Source organism: Schistocerca nitens, chromosome 3 (assembly GCF_023898315.1).
Source record: "Schistocerca nitens isolate TAMUIC-IGC-003100 chromosome 3, iqSchNite1.1, whole genome shotgun sequence".
Classification (NCBI taxonomy): domain Eukaryota; kingdom Metazoa; phylum Arthropoda; class Insecta; order Orthoptera; family Acrididae; genus Schistocerca; species Schistocerca nitens.
Window position 1 is genome coordinate 566732784 of NC_064616.1, and position 21565 is coordinate 566754348.

The 21565-nt window shown below is 38.6% G+C and overlaps 1 protein-coding gene across 2 annotated transcripts in view; it reads right to left on the bottom strand.

The window, feature by feature from the left end:
- The window catches only part of LOC126249659 (sodium- and chloride-dependent GABA transporter 1), a 409464-nt gene that overhangs the window by 16921 nt on the left and 370978 nt on the right, over positions 1-21565 (bottom strand). For both annotated transcript variants that reach the window (XM_049951338.1, XM_049951339.1), the window contains exons 9-10: positions 14074-14186; positions 2139-2270 (exon numbers count right to left, since the gene is read on the bottom strand). In XM_049951338.1, the coding sequence (XP_049807295.1) occupies positions 2139-2270; positions 14074-14186 (245 nt within the window). The remainder of the gene's footprint in view (positions 1-2138; positions 2271-14073; positions 14187-21565) is intronic.

Below are 21565 nucleotides of genomic sequence, written 5' to 3' on the forward strand. Positions count from 1 at the left end.
AGTGAGAGGATGCTGTATATCAAACAAATGCTCACAATTTTGTTGTTTTTGTGTATTTCGCTAATGTTAACTAATATTAGCTGTTCATTCCTTGCCATTTGTAACTTTTACCTTAAAAGCTCTAACCTTGTCTGTTGTCATAACATCTTTCGAATTTCTCATGATTTACACATTTTTTTATGGGGTGCTAACTGACTACAAGGAGAGGCACTGCTATACTTTGTTACTTCCATATCACTCATTTATACACAATTTGTTCAAATGGACTGATTCTCTGATTCTCCATGATGCCTCCATAATATTTACAGATACTGTGGCACTTCTAGATTTTCTGATAAAATTAGTTGGAAATGCTTCTGTGGCCCAGATAAGTGATGGATGCTGTTTCACTATGTGATAGGCCTACTTAGAGATGGTGAAACCTATACATATTACACTAGATCAGTTGGAGCTACCAAGCAGATCACCTATAGAGAGAATTAGTGGCCAGACAGTAAATAAAAATGTAACTATGAGTGACCACATTGTTATAACATTTGAGCTTCAAAATTTTCACTTTGGCTGCACTGAAAAAACTTTCACAATACTTGATTTCTGGACAAACGATGACTAGAATCTTCTAGCTAACATAATAGACATGTGAAGCTTTTACTAGTGATTGATGGAAGATGAGATCATTGGCTAAATTTAGAGAATAACTGCTAGTGGGAGACCAGTGCAAGAAAGAATTATGAATGTTTATAAATTATCTTTGTAAAGTTATCTGTGTAGTCCACCATAGCTCATCATCTGCGAACAGTCATACAATTTATTGCCTACAAACATTAAATATTATTTCAGCTCTATGAAGAGCTTGCGGAACAGAACCAGGTGTTGGATGGCACCTCCACAGAATTATTCCATATGACATAGTTGCAACAGGTAATGCCAGTCATTGTTGTTTTTTAAACCAGTTGTGTTTAAAATATCACAACAACTCTGTTGTACTTCATCTTTCAAAGCAAGAGGTGGCTTCAGTCTTCTCTAAGATAAGAAAAGTTAGTGTTTTCTTAAATGCCTGTCATTAATACCTTACTCATAAAAGTCCAAATTCTAGAGACCTGGAAAACAGCAAGAGCTTGCAGGTGATGACGAAAGATGCTTTAGTTCCAGAGTTATAGACTGACATGCATGAAGAACACTCCAGTCAAGGTCCTTGCAGGTGTACAGAGAACATTATGGGCTGCAGTGGTTTGGCTTCATAACATGCATGCCCACTGATAATGAGATTAATATGGCTATACACATAGTGTCTTGCACTTCTAGGAAGTACAACAGTCTCAACATTTTCACAGATGTTCACATCTAAGTGTAATCTCAGTCCTTAATTTGAGAGCTATTCATCAAACTATATTATTAATTTTAAAGGTGATCTGTTTTGTGTCCCTTGTTCTCTGGATTTTAAATTCCTTCATCATACTAAAGGCATTTGTGCTAATCTGTAAGAATGGGATGAACTGCACTCTTAACAAGTGATTCTGCAATCAGTACATTTATGCTGTGGCATACATATAAGAGCCTCTCTAAAGAAGAAATTCAGTAAAGTCAGAATAAGTCTGCTAATGTGACATCAGAATTGGTTTTGTACATTATGTATTTTAAATGTATATAAGTTACAAGGAGGAAATGGATTTTTAAATTACATCCAATGAGAACTACCCTACACAAACAGAGAAGCAATAATGCAACTCCTGTGACCTAATAATAGCTGTTCACTTGCAGTGCATAGATGAGTGTTACAAATCTCAGAATAAGGGTACAATATAGGCACAAATGTCATAAAATAAGTTTCTAAGATATGTTTTGTAAAACTGATACAGCTGTAAAATGATTGTGATAAATCTTGATTATTGAAATATGGGGTTCAAATAAAAGAAAAGGGAAAACAATATGTGCGTTACAGAAGCATTAAGGTAGGTATTATCCCCATGTGTAAATAAAATATCTCATTTAGCATGAACCTAAAAGCATTTTATGATTTAAAATAAAAGAAACAGTATACTGAAATCCAATGAAACATATCTGTCTTAAGTTATTAAATAAAATAGGAATCAAACCAACTACACCAAATAAATAGTTAATTAATAATTACTATTTACCTGTGAAATGCAGGACAGTCCAACTAAATATGATAGGAAGCATACAATAGCAATAAATATCTCTTTTCTTCTGCGCAGCAACTGTGGCCACTCATCAACCATTGCTGTTACAAATCCTTCCATTGTACAGAACTGTTAGAATAGAAAGTGATCCAAGTGATCAGAATAAAAAGTGAGAACGTAAGAAATAATAATGTTCAATTGCTTAGCAGTGATTTTATTTTGTTTGTTTGTTTATTGAGCACCAGTTTTATCATGTACAATGATATGGGATTTGTCATATGTTACATACAGAAAAAATATGAATAACAACATATTATGTAAAAACTATCAGTGAACAATCTGAATTAAATATATGGGCAAAACAATTATAGCTTACATGATATACATTTGTAACAATATAGGACACAAATAAGTTACATATATTCTGTGTATAATGGACAGCAACAAGAAACAATGATTATAACACTCTATATTGACAGATTAATTAATTTTTGTGTGTACATAAAAGAGTCTACCCCACGACACAAGTTTGTATACGAGTAACTTATAAGATAGGTGAAGGCACGCTATCTTTCTGAAGAATTCATATATTCACAAACACTGTAAAAACTATTACTGATTAACATTCTTTTGAGTTCACTTTTAAAACTGCTCAGCTGCTGAATCCTTTTTATTTTTAAGGGAAGAGCACTATAGAGAATTTTTGGGTGGTATATTGCACTCTTGTTGTAATGGGCTTTCTTATGCACTTCTCTGTGAAATTCATTACTCTGTCTTGTTGTATAATCATGGAACTCACTGTTTAAAGAAGAAAACTGGGGGTGAGACTTCAGGAAGCATATACTTTCATAGATGTAAATGGATGGAAGAGTCATGATTTTATATTCCTTGAAAATTTCCCTACATGGATCTCTAGGTGCAGCTCCTTTTATGATTCTTATCACTCGTTTTTGAATAATAAAGGAGCGTTTTGCCTGACTTGAATTGCCCTTAAATATGACACCATATCGCAAAAGACTATGCATAAATGCATAATATGTACACAATACTGTTTGATCACTGCAGCAATATTTGAGCATTCTAAATACATAGCAACATTTACTCAACTTTTTATTGAGCACATGTATATGCTTGCCCCATTTTAGATGCTCATCTAACCAAATTCCTTAGAATTTTGTGTTTGGCGTTTGTAGTATATTCTGTTGGCCTAGCTTCACAGTTATATTGGGCTTCATATTATTTCAAATATGTCTGTAATTCATCCATAATGTTTTATTCTCATTCACAAATAAACTGTTGTCCCTGAACCATTTACTTGCTTCAACTGTTGTTGTTTCAATTTTGCTGTTAAGGTCAGTCTCATTCTGAGCTTTAATAAAGAGATTTGTATCATCAGCAAAAAGTACACAATCAGCTTGTGTTAAATAGTTTGGCAAGTCATTTATAAAGATCAAGAACAATAGTGGTCCCAACACCGAACCTTGGGGCACCCCATAACTAACTTCCTTATAACCAGAAAAGTATGACTTTCCATCATGAACTATTTCTACTTTCTGGCATCTGCCAGGTAAATATGACTTAAACCATGCATGAGCAGTACCATGGAGTCCATAGCAACTAAGTTTTTCGAGCAGTAGTTTATGATCAATAACGTCAAAGGCCTTTGATAAATCTAAAAAGACCCCACAATTTACTTCATTATTATCAATGGAATTTAGGACAAGTTTTAGAAAGTTGTATATAGCTGTTTCAGTTGATCTATTCTTTCGAAAGCCATTTTGTTCATTGACCAATATTCCACTTTTTTTTTTAGGAAAGTAGAGAGTCTTCCATACATTACGCTTTCTATAATTTTTGAAAAACAAGATAACATTAATAAAGGCCTGTAGTTTTTTACATCATAATGATCCCCATTTTTGTATAATGGTTTTATAATTGATTGTTTCAGCTTTCTAGGGAAAGTGCCAGTACTGAAAGATGCATTAATTATATCTACAAGAAGAGGAGAAATATATCTGCTGTGTTTAATGATTTTGTCTGGAATGCCATCGGTGCCACAGGATAATTTATTTTTTAGTTTGCTGATGGCATTCTCTACCTCATATTCTGTTACAGGATACAAAAACATAGTTTCGGAATTCAATGTGATGTTATGACTGATGTCTGTACTACTTTGGGTTTGTATGAGGTTTTGAACTACACTTGTAAAATGACAGTTGAATATATTGGCAATTTGTAATGGATCATTTATAGTTTTGTCCTCAGTTTTAATAACAATGTTGTTTCTCACTTTGCTTCTTCCTAAGTTACTATTGATCACTTTCCAAACTGATTTCATTTTTTTGTTGCCATTATTTCTACTGATATATGAATCATTATTTAACTTTTTTGCTGCAGTGATTACTTTCTTTTTTAAATCTAGCATTCCAGTTCAATTTAAATAAGAAACATTTAGATTAATTTTCCTGTTCCTAAATGTAATTTCAACCACTGAGATGTAAAACTGTACTAGAACTGTTATTAATAAACTATATTTACATAATAATGTGGTACAGTGGTAAGATCTAACTTTCTCATTTTCATTTCATTACATCTCAGATAATAAAAACATTTTACTATCAAAGAGATGATATGAAGTAACACATAAGAATTTTGAAAACTTGCTAAATACCCACAGCTGCTAATTTGTGGTGGAATATTAGTGTACTTCAGTAAGATATTGTTAAGTGTGTTACTCTGAGAAGTAGTTCAGCAACCATAATTGTGAAAATTTTTGTAACACTTGCACTGTTGCAACTTTCCTGCAAAGGATGATGCCTTTTTTTATAGACTGGATGTGTGGTAGATGACACCTTACATCCTACATAACAATGTGACCCTAACATGTCAACATATCCAGTCACTGCTGCAGGATAAGTATCAGAGGCTCTCCAACTTCGCCATACAATAACAGAAGGTAATTTAAATCACTTATTCCTCTTGTGTGAACAATATCATGACCAACACATCTATTTGTACAACAGACTAATTAAGTTTGCACATAAATTTCCCATTAGTCTCAACTATTCTCATGCAAAAAATACTACTTGCTGAATCACACGGAATTTTTAAGAGATGTAATTGAGTGTTTACTCAGATGGTTTGCTTCTGTACCATCCCATTGACTGTCTGCTAGGTTATAGTGCCATATCTATCTATTGTTTAATGTTGACTTGGAAGCCACCACCAAAATGATTATGTAAGAATTTCATTTCAGAACAAATTAGTGTACTTGTATTGTTCTTTACTTTTTCCCTCTAATATCTAAAACAATTACATTTGTTGCCAGGTACCATGGTGTGTTGTTATGATCTGTTATCAGATAATATGTGCCCTGTATGGTCTTAAATTTGTTTAATTATTAAATGCACCTCCTGTCTGTCACTTGATACTTGCTGAGACACCTCATATCATGAAAACATTTTTACTAATATGAATATTGAATCTCACTTTCCTTTGGTTTTTATATGTTTTGTAACACATTCTTTCTATGTGGAAATTAATTACTTTTATTTTATGGGTGTCTTCGTTTGTGTTATAGCTACGAACAATTAATAAGTATTGTTGGTGATTCTACCATAGTTTGACAAAAAGAAAATATAGATCTCAAGCATAAAGTGAAATGACAAACTCTTCCAATTATTCATATTTTTTCCAAATCCTGACATTGATGAAGTATTGCAAGCTACACAACACTTTTTCTGCAGTTTTCAATGTAAATTTTTTAAAAAATAGTTTGAATTACTGAACATGCAGTGTTATGTGATATAATCAATACAATGGACCTTTATTTGGGAAGATTAACATTTAAATTCTCGTCTGGTGACCTTTATTTAGTTTTCCTGTACTTTCCACAAATCATGATGTCTTCAACAAGGTGATCTCTGGTTTCCTCTGCCATAATTGTCTAGCTGCTCTATCATTACATATTTTGGTATTGGTAGGGCATTAAATTTGAGGGTTCCTTTCTTTTGTTCTTTAGCTTACAACACATCAAATGAAGATTTACTTTTGTAGAGTCAATATTATGGCATAAACTTTATCAGGCTTGTCAGATTTTCTTCCTTCCTTAATTTTTCCTTTCCCCATATTTTAATATCAGTTTCCATTGCCCCAAAATGTATTTATTTATTCAAAAGTACCACTGTGTTTTTAATGTGAAAAAAATCAAGTGTGTGTAATATTCACTCCTGAAAATAATTGTTTGTACAGTTAAGATGTCCTGATACGTACTGGAACGAATGTTGCACCTCAAACAGTGTTGTATACAACCATATGTTATTGGTACAAATAGAGTAAAAAGATCTGATTGGCTAATTTAGATATGTCATTTGTACATAGATTAGATTAAATTAGTACCTGTTCCATAGATCATGAGTATGACACTTTGTAATGATGTGGAACTTGTCAATGTGAATGTACTTGGAATGATTAAGGCTGGCTATTAGTAACCATTTTACATCAAGGAAAGGTAGTTTACCCTCCGTTTCATTCTCCATAGTGAATTTGATGTTGGGGTGTATGGAGTTTAGATGTGTAAGGAAGTCAAGGAGTTTATCCATACCATGTGGCCAGATGACGAACGTGTCGTCCACGTAACGGAAAAAGCAAATTCACTATGGAGACTGAAACGGAGGGTAAACTACCTTTCCTTGATGTCTTGGTCAAGAGAAGGCCTGACGGCACCCTAGGCCATGGGGTGTATCGGAAGACAACGCACACTGATCTGTATTTGCACGCAGACAGCTGCCACCACCCTTCACAGAGGAATGGGGTGCTTAAAACTCTAGTACATAGGGCGCGCACTATCTCTGACGCAGAGAGTCTACCCCAGGAATTGGAACATCTGAGAACTGTATTTCGAAAAAATGGGTACTCAGAGTTGCAGATTCAACGTGCTCTCCGCCCACCCACTACAGCACAACCTGTGGAGATGGATGAAATCACGAGGGAGGAGGTAAGCACTGCGTTTATCCCATATACAGGCGCACTCTCGGGGAAAATCGCCCGCATTTTGAATAAACACCGGGTCGGAACTGTGTTTTGTCCTCCGAATAAAACTCGTGCACTGGTGGGGAGCGCCAAAGATGACCTCGGTTTGAGGAAGGCCGGCGTGTACCAGATTCCATGTCAATGTGGTAAGTCGTATATTGGTCAGACGATGCGTACCGTCGAGGATCGATGCCGTGAACACCAGAGGCACACTCGACTGATGTATCCGAGCAAGTCGGCGGTCGCTGAACATTGTTTGTCGGAAAATCACGCTATGGAGTATGAACGCACGAGGATTCTGGTACAGACGTCGAGATACTGGGACAGCGTTGTTAGAGAGGCCATCGAAATTCGCACCAATGACGACCTCATAAACCGTGACTGTGGCTATAATCTTAGCAAAGCTTGGGAACCAGCGATTGGGTTGATAAAGAGTAAATCGAGCAAATGTATAGTTGTGACGACCACAGCGGACAGAGCCATCACACCGACGTCATCTCAGACGCCGTCGCAATCTGTTCCACCGCGCGACCGTGGCGCGGGGCGCGGACGGCGGAGTGAGCGCGCCGCGGACGGAGGGTATTTAAGTCGGCCGCCGCCGCGACCGAACCCAGTTCCCCCTGAGCAGCCATAGTGTACAGATCTCCGTGCCGGCACGTTCACAGGAGCTCAGTCCGTCAGTTCACCTGATGATGGCGACATGTATGATCGCCGAAATATTGTGCCCGTTGGGACACTGTATACCGGCAGTACACACGTGGATATTTTGATTATCAAATACGCCGGGAGAAACTCAAGAATCACACTTGCTTTCTTGCTCAGATTGTCATATTATCATTAAGAAATTCTTCTAAGGAATAATAAAATTTCTGAACTAACAATTGTTGTTGTTTTTGCTCTAGTTGTCTCATCTCCATGCTGAGGATTTGCTTCTCTTTTAGCATGTTGTAAGTTTTCATGCTCAGGTGTTCTGGGGTTTGTGCAAAAAGCTTTAATCTATGAGTGGGAAGCATGAAATTTTCCTTCTTCCTAGTACTGTACTGATGTTTAAAGTTATTGTCTGTGAATAATTTGGGGTTACTGTATACAAAAATAATCAGTTCATACATGTACAGACATGGAGCACTTAATATTTTCAAATTTCTTAACAGTGGATGACAGGATACTTTTGATTTTGCATTAGACATATTTCTAACAACTGATTTTTGTAATTTTAAGATTCTAGTCATTTTGCATGTGCCTCCCCAAAGAATAATCCCATACATTATAACTGATTCAAAGTAGCTGCGGTAAACTGTTTTTCTCATCTCCACACTAGTTCAATATGACAGAATCTTCATTGCAAATGTCAGGCTATTTAATTTACTTGCTAAATACTTTATGTTGAAGACCATGATAGATTTTGGTCCAAATGCATGCCTAAAAATTTAACACAGTCCACTTCTTTCAGTTCTTGTTTTCTACGACTAATGTGGAATTCCTTTACCTCAGGGTTTTTAGTTTTGAACTGAGCAAATGTGTTTTCGCAGTATTCAATTTTAGCCCATTTAGTTGGAATTAGTTTTCCAAACTGTCTAATAGTTTTGTGACTGTTGAAGAAATTTGTTTGGGGTCATTGCTTTCAACAAGGGCAGAAGTATCATCAGCGAACAGAACTGAGTGAATTTATGTTCAAGGGTAGATCATTTATATAAAGTAAAAACAAAATTGGACTCAGAATTGAGCCTTGTGGAATGCCTTGTGAAATAATCATCCATTCAGAGAAAGAATTTTCCTTACTTGATGATATAACTTCTCTTTGTTTTCTGTTTGTGAGGTATGACCTAAATCACTCTAAATCACAACCCCCAATTCTGTATCTTCCCATTTTATACAGGAAAAAGTGATGGTTTACACAGTCAAATGATTTTGTGAGGTCACAGAACAATCCTGCAACTTTTCTCAACTTGTTGAAGGTGGAACTGATTTTTTTCACAAACTCATTAATGGCTTCTATTGTACTCTTGCCGTTTTGAAAGCCTTCCTGATTATCTGAAATAAATAAATATGTTTGATTTATCTATAATTTTTTAAATTTATGTTACCACCACTTTTTCAAATATTTTTGAAATAATCGGGAGACTAGAGATTTGGTGGTAGGTCCCCATATCTTCTCTTGAGCCTTTTTTAAACAAAGGTTTTACCTATGCATACTTTAGGACATCTGGAAAGTGGCCTCCTTCAAGTGATCAAGCAAAGAAGGTGAGCTATTATGCTGGCAGCTGCTTTAACTACTTTGGTTGGTATGCCATCCCACCCAGCAGAATGTTTGTTTTTTAGCTGTAATATAGTTTTCTCTACATCTTTAACTGAAATTTTCTCAAATTGGTTAGAGTATTCATGTGCCTTGTGTCTTAAATGTACTTTTTCTGCGTAAGCATGTACATTTACAACTTATTTATATACATTTATTAAAAAAGTGGCGAATGACTGACATCTGAGCCAGGTTTGTTACAATTTTACTACCCCAACTTAATTTTAGAAATATCTTTGCTGTCAGCTATAATCCCCAGTTCTGATTTTATGATGGATTAGACTACCTTTGATTTGTTTCCATGAGCTGAGCTGTATTTATTATTAACCATTTCTTTTGCTGCTTTCACTACCCTTCTAAATACGCTTTTATACTGTTTAACATAGTTAATGAAAACAGGGTCTTTGTTGTATTACAGTTCCTTGTGCAGCTGTCTTTCTTTTCACTGGATATTTTATTCCATCACTGATCCAATTTAGCTTATTAGACACTTTTGTCTGGCACACTCTAAGTGGAAATATTTCATTAAATACACATAAAGAATTTTAAAAAATATGTTAAAATATACAGAAATTGGAATCTCATCTTGAACTTTTGACTCCACCTCTTCTAATTTAGAGCAGAACAATTTTAAGTTTTCGACAGTAAAATGTCTTGTGTTGTACGTTTTTCTTGTACTTTATTTATTTGTATTAGTCATTTCAATAAACAAAGTAGAATGGTCTGAAAGTCCTAAATCTACACACAGGTTCCTTGCATCATCGAATTTATAATTTGTTAGAATATTATCAATGGCAGTTTCTGTATTGTCATTTTTTCTTGTGAATTCCATGAAGTTTGTCTTGAACCCAAATTTTTGAATTAGGTCCATAAACTGTATTGAGTCACTGGTTTCATTGGATAAATTTGTATCGAAATCAGTGGCTACTAAAACCCTTTTCTTTTTGTCATTACTGACTTTCTGTAAAAGACCCATTAACTTTGGTAAAAATAATTTTGTTGCTGCTGCACCTGGAATTCGGTATATTGATATAATGACAATATTTTGTTTTTCTAATTCAACTGAGCAACTTTCAAATACACCTTCTTCATATAGGAAATTGAAATCATCATCCACTTTGTATTCTAAATAGTTACACTATGTGATCAAAAGTATCTGGACACCCCCAAAAACATATGTTTTTCATATTAGGTGCATTTTGTTGCCACCTGCTGCCAGATACTCCACATCAGCAACCTCAGTAGTCATTAGACATCGTGAAGGAGCAGAATGGGGTGCTCTGCGAAACTCACGGACTTCGAATGTGGTCAGGTGATTGGGTGTCACTTATGTCATATGTCTGTACGTGAAATTTCCATGCTCCTAAAGATCACTAGGTCCACTGTTTCCTATGTGATAGTGAAGTGGAAATGTGAAGGGCCTTGTACAACACAAAAGCGTACAAGCTGATCTCGGCTGTTGACTGACAGAGACTGCCGACAGTTTAAGAGGGTCATAATGTGTAATAAGCAGACATCTATCCAGACCATCACACAGGAATTCCTAACTTCATCAGGATCCACTGTAAGTACTATGACAGTTAGGTGGGAGGTGAGAAAACTTGGATTTCATGATCGAGTGGCAGCTCTTAAGCCACACATCACGCTGGTAAATACCAAACGATGCCTCGCTTGGTGTAAGGAGTGTACACATTGGATTACTGAGCAGTGGAAAAATGTTGTGTGGAGTGATGAATCATCGCACACGCTGTGGCGATCTGATGGCAGGGTGTGGTTATGGTGAATGCCCGGTGAACATCATCTGCCAGTGTGTGTAGTGCCAACAGTAAAATTCGGAGGCGGTGGTGTTATGGTGTGGTCATGTTTTTCATGGAGGGGGCTTGTACCCCTTGTTGTTTTGCATGGCCCTAGCACAGCACAGGCCTACACTGATGTTTTAAGCACCTTCTTGCTTCTGACTGTTGAAGAGCAATTCGGGGATGGCGATTGCATCTTTCAACATGATTGAGCACCTGTTCATAATGCAAAGCCTGTGATGGAGTGGTTACTTGACAATAACATCCTTGTAATGGACTGGCCTGCACAGAGTCTTGACCTGAATCCTATAGAAAATCTTTGGGATGTTTTGGAATGCTGATTTCATGCTAGGCACAATCGACCAACATCAATACCTCTCCTCAGTACAGCACTCAATGAAGAATGGGCTGCCATTCCCCAAGAAACCTTGCAGCACCTGATTGAACATATGCCTGCAAGAGTGGAAACTGTCATCGAGGCTGAGGGTGGGCCAACACCATACTGAATTCCATCATTAGTGATGGATGGTGCCACAAACTGGTAAGTCATTTTCATACAGGTGTCCGGATACTTTTGATCACATAGTGTATTTACAAGTATGCGTGAGCCTCCATAGGTACTATTTCTTCTACAGAAACTTGAGGCTACACTGAAACTGTTTAACTTATTTAAAATTGTTACACACTCTTTTGTAAGCCAATATTCATTTAAACAAATAATTTTAATACTTTCGTATTCTGAGATTAAAATCTGCAGTTCATCAATTTTATTCACTCTACCATTATGATTGGTTGTACCTAATCCATTAATGTTCAAATGCATTCTGAAAGTGCTTGTATTTCTGTCTAAAGTCTCAAAATTAGCATTGTTTGTAAGATTTCTACATTGACTCCTTTCTGGTTTCTTATTTATACTAAAGTATATATGTACAGTTAAACATTTGGTTCTATTTAACATTATGGTTTCCTCTTCCTCGTGCCTGATGTTAAAAAATTTTTCAGGTGGAATGGAGGCACTATTTTTCACCTGCCTGTTTCACTACACATTTCACTTGCAGTTGTTTCCTCTTCTTCTGTTGGTGGGGGATGTTTTATCTGGTGATTATGGTCCAGATGGCACTATTGATAGTGCTGTTACTCCTATGATTTGCACTTCGTGGAACAATTGGTTAGACTGGGGTATGTGCCATGAACATTCCTCAAGATTTCTGCAATTTCTTTACAAATGAAACTTTTTCCCTTCCCATTAAGGTGCAAACAATCTCTGGTATAGAATTCTCTATCCATATCCTCAGTGTCATGAAAGAATGTGTTTTTGAAGGCTTGGCAGATTTTATAAAACTGCCTGTTTGCTTTTTTAGTCTCCTTGTTTGCACAGGAGAAACTTGGGAGGTTGACTCAGTGTGGTATTCCCAAAGCAATTGTTGTTTGTTTCTCTAGTAGCATCAGTATTTTTGTTAATGACTTTGTGGCATGTTTGAGTTCATTTTTATACACGTTGTTGGAGCCTGCAATTAATACCCTGCATTGTTCATTACTGGTATTGGAGCAGTTCTTTATAATTTCACACATGGATGCACTTGGTTTGACGAAACTGCTTGTGTTTAAACAATGTTCTTATTGTAAAATTTTGGTGATTCCTCTCTCATGAGTGTTGGAATATACAGAGATATCACTGTTATTCTTCTGCTCTTTAATTTCATTCATCTGGCTTACTGTAGGTGGAATAATTTCAGGTTTAGTGACTGTATTTAGTGGTGTGAGAGAGTTATTATGTCTGTTATTTACCTCCACTGCTGTAATTCCATTTTAGAAATATATTGGTTTGATGGGTAAATGAACGGACAGAAGCCCACTGAATATTTGTTCTCTGATGAATCAAAATTTATTATTTGGCATCACAACCAAAATTTTTACACCAGGAGAGAGTATGAAATATGAAACAACACAATGTTTGTGTGTAATATATACCAGTTCCATCGTGGCAGACTCATAGTGTATGCAGCAATCAGTAGTGGGGACATACAGGTCTTTTAATAATTGGGAATAGTTCTTTGATCAAAAGTACTGGGGTTGAGCTTCTCCAGAAATTTGTTCTGTTTTGTGATGGTACCACAGGCAGTTCTTTACTCTTTATGGAAGGAACTCAAATGATGGACAACTAAGAGAGAATGTCATTTAAATTCTGTGGATATCATCTACCCTTGACTTAAATCTACTGAATATATCTGGGATTCACCCAAAAAACAAACTGCAGTATGCCAGCATCTCCCATTACTGTTCCAGAAGGGAGACCAATTCTCTTGATGAGTGGCATAATAAAAAGTCTCATAGATTTCCTGTCACAGGGATGTGGAACAGTGTCAGCTGTTCATGGTGGGCACACACTGTATTAGGCAAAATGTACCACATTTACTTTACCTGTTCTTTTGGAATTTTACTGGTGTAAAATTGTCCTCTCATGTCTTTTATCAATATATTTAAGTATGTTACAAATTATCTAACAGATACAATTTGAATGAATTGAAAGATTATCTTTATATTATGCATGATATCCTGTCAGTTTCCCCTATCTCTTTTGCCATGTGACCATCAAGACTTGGACAAGGTCAGTCTTATGAAATTATAATTTTATCTTTGTTGCATTTCAGATGACATAACTCTACAATCAACAGATTTTGCTCAGCTACAATTAATTAATTCCATTCAACTGAATTTTATGTAATACTGTTTTCTACAGCATCTGACACTAGTAAGAAGAAAATTAAAATGATAAGGATAGAAACTGTTATCTTTGATTTGAATTACTTACCTGACTGTCAAGGCCAATACAAAGCAACATTAAGAAAAATAAACATGACCATACTGGAGCACCAGGCAACTGTAGAACAGCAGATGGATAAGCAAGAAATGCCAGCCCTGGTCCTGAAAAATGTTAACATAACTTCAGTTTTTTTCAACACAACAACAACACAAAGCATGAAAACTATAGTTTAGAGGCAACATGCTGACAATAAAGTTTTCTTTGCTTTTATGTTGTAAACTTTGGAAAGAGGGAATGCAGGAAGGATGCTGAAGATCTACCTGACAATGACATCATTAGATGAGTTCTCATGGGGGGAAAAGGATGTGGAAGGAAATCAGCCATTTCCTTTTCTAATAATGCATCCTGATATTTTCCTTGAGTGATTTAGGGAAAACACAGAAAACCTGCATCAAGATGATCATGCGGGTATTTGAGAACTGGTCCCCCCAGCTCTGAGTCTGAAGTGCTAATCAGTGTGCCACACTGCTTGGTGGAACTGAGGACGCTGGATTCTGTTTACAGAGGGATGAAGCTCATGGAATGTTCGAGTCTTACCAATGCAGGTCATTGCTTAGTTGTGTGGCTGGTATTTGTGGTATTGTGCATCTGTCAAATAATTTTTTAAGGCTGTAAAGTGGATATTAATAATTCAGGATAAATTACTGCCCTAATTAATGGTTAAAACTAATCTAACCATCAGGAACACAAATGTCATAAAGTATGATGGCTTGTTATCATGTTGTAATCTATTTTCATCTGCTTCTGTGCAAAATATATTTTATTCAATAATGCTATGTAGAGGGCATTTAAACAAATGTTTAGTTTAAAAATGTTTGACTAGTGACTACTAAAAACTATGCAGAGTCGATTATATTAATGAAAACTTGCTAATACACTGGAAAAATATGCAAGGTGTACTATAGAATGTTCTAAAACCTCACAAATTTTGAGCATTTGTTTTCTATAGGCATATAGGTTGAGATTTGAATCACAGTAATCAGAAGCACAGAAATGAACACTACCTTTCTCTTATATATATATATATATATATATATATATATATATATATATATATATATATATATATATATATATATATATATAGTAGTTATCTGAAACTTTAGTATCATTTTACAAGCTGTATTTTCCTGATTCTTATAGTTTAAAGTATAACTTACTTTTCTTTGAGTGCCATAATACAAACATCCTTTGTAGGAGCATCTTATTTAATGGAAAATTCATTGTTTAAAATTTATAAGTCTGTTTACACTCAATATTTCTGTTACAATATCATACGTCAGTTGAAGAAAAAGTTCTATTTTATTCATCAAAAGCATGACAAAACATACTGTCATACAATGCAATACCCATGTGCCAACAGCAGCAAAGAACTAGAGCTACCAAAGATATTCTGCATCACTAGTTCACATATTCGAAGAGTACTAAGATACAATAACATTGATCACACAAACAATTTTACACTTTCCTACATTTCCAACTCCGTGGCTGAGATTGTTAATGCAAACTTATGTGGTGGAATCGGACATGGGTAACCCGGTTGGAATCCTGCTGGCGGAGAAAATTTTCATTGCCAGTATTTGGTTGGCAAGGGGAGAAGAGGTGGTAGTATAAAGTTCATGACCACTAGATTTTGCACCCACCCACCGACACACAGACACACAGACACATTATACATATGTAGGATTACAAAAAAGTTGTAATGGAGCCTGTTGTAAATAAACGAACAAAATAACTCTCCTACAATTTTTTATATCATGAAGTAAACACCATGCTAATGAATCCCTTCATCGTATGTAACTTCACAAATGTTAACCTCTTTTTTAAGAATGTCAGCTTCCTGTCTGCTAGTTGGTGTATAACTCACTCTAATAGCGGAACAAACACTGGTAGCAGTTACTTCTGTAAAATATCTGGGAGTAAGCGTGCGGAACGATTTGAAGTGGAATGATCATATAAAATTAATTGTTGGTAAGGTGGGTGCCAGGTTGAAATTCATTGGGAGAGTCCTTACAAAATGTAGTCCATCAACAAAGGAGGTGGCTTACAAAACACTCGTTTGACCTATACTTTAGTATTGCTCAACAGTGTGGGATCCGTACCAGATCGGGTTGACGGAGGAGATAGAGAAGATCCAAAGAAGAGCGGCGCGTTTCGTCACAGGGTTATTTGGTAACCGTGATAGCGTTACGGAGATGTTTAGCAAACTCAAGTGGCAGACTCTGCAAGAGAGGCGCTCTGCATTGCGGTGTAGCTTGCTGTCCAGCTTTCGAGAGGGTGCGTTTCTGGATGAGGTATCGAATATATTGCTTTCCCCTACTTATACCTCCCGAGGAGATCACGAATGTAAAATTAGAGAGATTCGAGCGCGCATGGAGGCTTTCAGACAGTCGTTCTTCCCGCGAACCATACGCGACTGGAACAGAAAAGGGAGGTAATGACAGTGGCACGTAAAGTGCCCTCCGCCACACACCGTTGGGTGGCTTGCGGAGTATAAATGTAGATGTAGATGTAATCTACTTCTTAACTAGCTGATGGATATAATGACATAATGTGTCTGTGTGTTTAGATTGCTTATGAAGTAAATGTGTTGAAACTTGGATTATCTAGTTGTAAATTAGGAACTGAGGACTCATTGCCATATATAACTTCCTGCAAAAACTGATCTAACCATGTAAGTGATTTTGAAGCATCACTTGAAGCCACATATTCAACATCCATTGAAGCCTTACTTTTGCACATAACTGGACAACTTTGAAACTTCAGAAAATTATCACTTGTCCTGTGTATGGTCAGTATAATCTTGAACTCTTTAAACAACATTAACAGCCTGTACTCTGTGTTAAGTACAATAGAGCATTGATTATCTGAACATTAACTGTTACTTGCTCACTTGTGCCACTATCCCCCCTGTAACTGGATGGATAGTACGATTTTCGTGAAATGGTTTATGGAAGTTTTGCACCCTCTGTGAAAGCTCATTAGTTAAAGAATGGTTAAAGGGAGAAAACATTACTGCTACTTGACAATGCACCAACTCATTCATCATGTGTTTGTTACCTTACGTGAGGATGATTAGTTCTTAGCAGTGATGTTTCTTCCATCTAACATAATCTCTTTATTACAGCTCATGGAACAAGGTGTTACTGAGACATTCAAATGATATTATAGGAGAAAATTGTCACATAGGTTATTTTTAGAAAGAGAAGAGGCAGGAGAAGAAAGGTAGTGAAGAAACCATAAAAATATTAATTTGGTAGATGCATCCTACGTGATCAGAGCAGCATGAGATATGTAAAGAAACCGAAATTGAAAAATAGCCTGCAATAAAAATTTGTCTGTATCAGAAAGTTCTTAAAGTCTAATTGAAAATGACAAACAGAAAGATATGTCTGAAATGCTCAGCATGCTAAAAGGACTCAATTTCCATGAATGCAATGAAGAAGATGGTGAAGAATGGATGAACGTTGATGATGCAGCTCCAGGGTATCAAACCATGCAGGATAGTGAAACTGTAAACTTCTGCACTGATAAACCTGATGCTGCCAGTGTCTTTCTCATGAAATTGTGATCCAGAAAACGTAGATGAATATATACTAGTTGCTTCACAAGCACTTAGATGTTTGGATACTGCCTTACAATGATTTGAAGCTCAAGATGAAAGCAACTGTTCTCAGACATCCGCCCTGGAAAATGTGTGACTTAGCTGCCTGTGAGTTGGTAGGCTTGCTTGGACACATCAAAATTAAGGATTTTTTTAAATAATCAATTCTAGACATATGTACTGTATGTGCAAAATGCCTATGTATTACATTTTTTTGCTAGACTGTACTACATAAATTCCTGCTGTACTTGCCTTTTTAATATCAAAAGAGATTCATGTTATTATAAATATTTGTAGTTTGTATTGGTAAACTGGTAAATAAAAATGTAAAGATTGATTATTTGACTAAACCATTTTTTCAGACATCCATGTCCCCCAATTAGTTTGTATGATTGACATTCTGTACATAAATATTTCAAATATTTCTTGCTGGAGTTCTATATTATTAAAAGGAGATGATTCACCAACTCTCCATCATGGTTCAGTTAATAATATAATTCTTAAAAATATGCCATGCCATATTTACATAAAATTCTATTCATTTATGCAGACCGATTTCTTTGAATACAGTTGTTGAATTTGTTGATTTGTAATCCCAGGTAGCAATCAACATCATTTACAGTGATGTGAAAATGATCAACCAATTGCTCTGTACATTTACTTATTGAATCAGCTGAGTCCATTATCAATCTTTCATTAATGTGAAAAAGAAGTATAATGTTATCAGCATAGAACACACATGGATCAGTACAGCTCTCCCATTCATTACAGTCCCTGAGAAACTTAATAAGACATTTGTACTGGAATTTTGAAGTTTACTTCAGCCTATAAAGTCCTTCCAGCAATTTACACACATGCCCTGTACCATCATCATTGTCCTCTCCCTCCAACACACCACTGAGAAATGCAGTCTCATCAATCTGTTCATACACTGATTACACTGAACTGCTACACACAAAAGAGCTCTCGCTGCCTCAAATCTTACTATCTATATATGTCAATCTAATCTCTTGTGTATATCCTTTTGCTGTTAATCAAGTCTTAATTACTTTATTATTTTTGAAGTAACACTGTTCTCGTTACGTCGCACTTCACTTAGCGTAGACCGGGACTGTGTCCTAGGCATGCCCGATGTTGACTGACTGGGCATGGCCCGTGCTGCCGGAGTTGTTGTTGTTCTTGTTGTTACGCCGGCAGAGGTCGCGTCCGAATTCTCGCGTGCCCTCTGGTGGACGGGACTCTACTTGCGGCAACTACCGTCCGTGACGCGCCTTGCCAATGTGCGCCTCCCGCGATCTTTCTGGTGGCTACTACACTCCTCCTCCTTCGGGGGCTGAAGCCACTGTGATCCACTGCGTTGGAAGGTGGAGCGTCGGGCAGGAGCGATGACCTCCACATCCATTGGATGGCCGGAGTCGAGGGGATCTGCCAACCCTCGAGCCGGAACCTTCGAATACGGCTGGAAGAGACCCACACGAAGAGGCCCCCGTCGTCCCACAACCGGAGCCCGGGACAGAACGGGCGACAAGCTGTCGAACTCCGGATCCTGGTCCACCTCGGGAGGGGCAAGACCCAGTGGCGGGGACGAAGGGGAAGGGAGGACCACAGGTGAACTAGCCCCCTGATAAACCGGGCCTGCTAGGGGGGCTGGCTCTCGCTGGGGCATCTCGAAAGATGGTGATGCCGGTGCTGGAGCTACTGGAGGCTGCCAAGGCTGAGAACCATCGCAGTGCGGCAGAGTCACAGCGGGGAGAGGAGGTGACGTCCCCTGGGAAACCAATACAGGTGCCGGCAATGTCCGAGAGGTCGGAGGGTTGGTGCCCGAACGTGGACGTAGCTGATTTTGGTGACGACGTACCACCCGATCCCCCGCCTGCAAGGTATAGAGCCGGCGGCCATTTCGGCGCAGGACCACCGCCGGTATCCAACGTGGATTGCGACCGAACCCCGGGCCCAGACCGACATACCCAGTGGAAAGCCAGGTACTCCGTTTTGTGAAGACTGGCGAGGACCAGGCCGGAGGAGGTGCAGCAGAGTCCTAGGTTGACGCCCATGGAGGAGCTCTGCGGGGCTGCATTCTCCCATTGGTGTGGTCCGGTATGCCGTCAAGAAAAACGTCAATGCTTCCTCTGCAGGAAATTCGTGCACATTCGATTGTGGATGGAAGGGGGGAGAGCAAATGTGCCAAATACCGAAGCGCCTACAAAAATCCTGGAAGGTCTGCCAAATAAACTGCGGTCCATTGTCCGAGACCAGGGTGATTGGCAGACCTTCCACAGAAAAGATTTTTGCTAGTGCCTGGATTGCAACGTCTGAAGTGGTTGAGGAGCAGCAAACCACATATGGGAATCGGGAATAAGCATCAATGACAATGAGCCAAAAGCCATTGAGAAACGGGCCCACAAAATTGATGTGAACACTTTCCCATGCTTGGGTTGCCGGCGGCCATGAAGAGAACGCTGCCCTGGGAGATGCTTGTTGGCTCACACACTGGGAACAGGCGGCCACCAAGTGCTCAATTTCTCTGTCAATACCGGGCCAGTACACATGTCTGCGAGCCAAGGTTTTAGTACGGGAAACACCCCAGTGCCCCGCATGTAATAATGTGAGGACCTCCCTGCGTAAACTTGCAGGAACAACCACGCGAGGAGCTGTATCATCGGTAGCCAGAAGGAGAACTCCTTCCAAGACCGAGAGGCGGTCTCGTAGAAGAAAATAATTACGAAGAGGGTCCGAGGCCCGGCCCGGAGGGCGGGATGACCACCCCTGCTGAATGAGGCGAACTACTTGCCGGAGAACCGGGTCAGCCGCCATTTCCCTGGCGACTCGAGAACTAGTGATTGGGAAGCCATCAACTGCTTGGTGGGACGCCACATCCAATTGAAAACACATAATCTCCTCTCGATCGAACGTAGGATCCGGGCCCACCGGAAGACGGGAAAGAGCGTCGGCGTTGGCATGCTGTCCTGTAGGGCGAAAATGAATGTCATAATGGTACTTAGAGAGGAACAAGGCCCAGTGCTGGTGTCTGTGGGCCGCCCTATCCGGAATCTGAGAGGTGGGGCCAAATAACGATATTAACGGCTTATGGTCAGTGATTAACTGAAACTTCGTGCCATACAAGAAAGGGTGAAACTTGGTAACAGCGTAGACAATGGCCAAAGCCTCTTTTTCCACCTGGGAGTAATGGGCCTGCGCGGGACTAAGCGTTTTCGACGCAAACGCCGGTGGTTGCTCGGAACCATCGGCGTTGCGATGGGCCAGGACCGCCCCCACCCCATACTGCGAAGCATCTGTAGCCAGGACCAACGGCTTATGGGGATCAAAAGTAGCCAAACAAGGGGCTGACGTGAGGAGGCCCTTCAACGAGGTGAACACTCGCTCGCATGCAGGCGACCAATCAAAAGGAACACCCTTGTGCAGAAGGCCATACAGGGGGTGGGCTATAGTGGAAGCCCTGGGAATGAACCGGTGGTAATAGGCTATCTTGCCCAAAAAAGCTTGTAACTCTTTCAGCGAAGTGGGCCGAGGAAGGTTGACAATACCTTGGACCAAACTTCCTAGTGGCTGGATGCCATGCCGAGATATGGTGTAGCCCACATACTCAATGGACGGTTGGAAGGAGGTTGACTTATGCAGGTTGCAACGCAAGCCCACAGACCTGAATTTGAGAAAGAGGGTGCGAAGGTTGTGCAAGTGTTCCTTCGTGCTGCGGCCTGTGACAATTATGTCATCCAGGTAATTAATACAACGAGGGATTGTCGACGTGACATTCTCAAGATAACGCTGGAATATCTCCGGGGCACTGGATATTCCAAAGGCCAACCGCTGGTATTGGTAAAGGCCAAACGGGGTGTTGACGACCGCCAGCCGTTT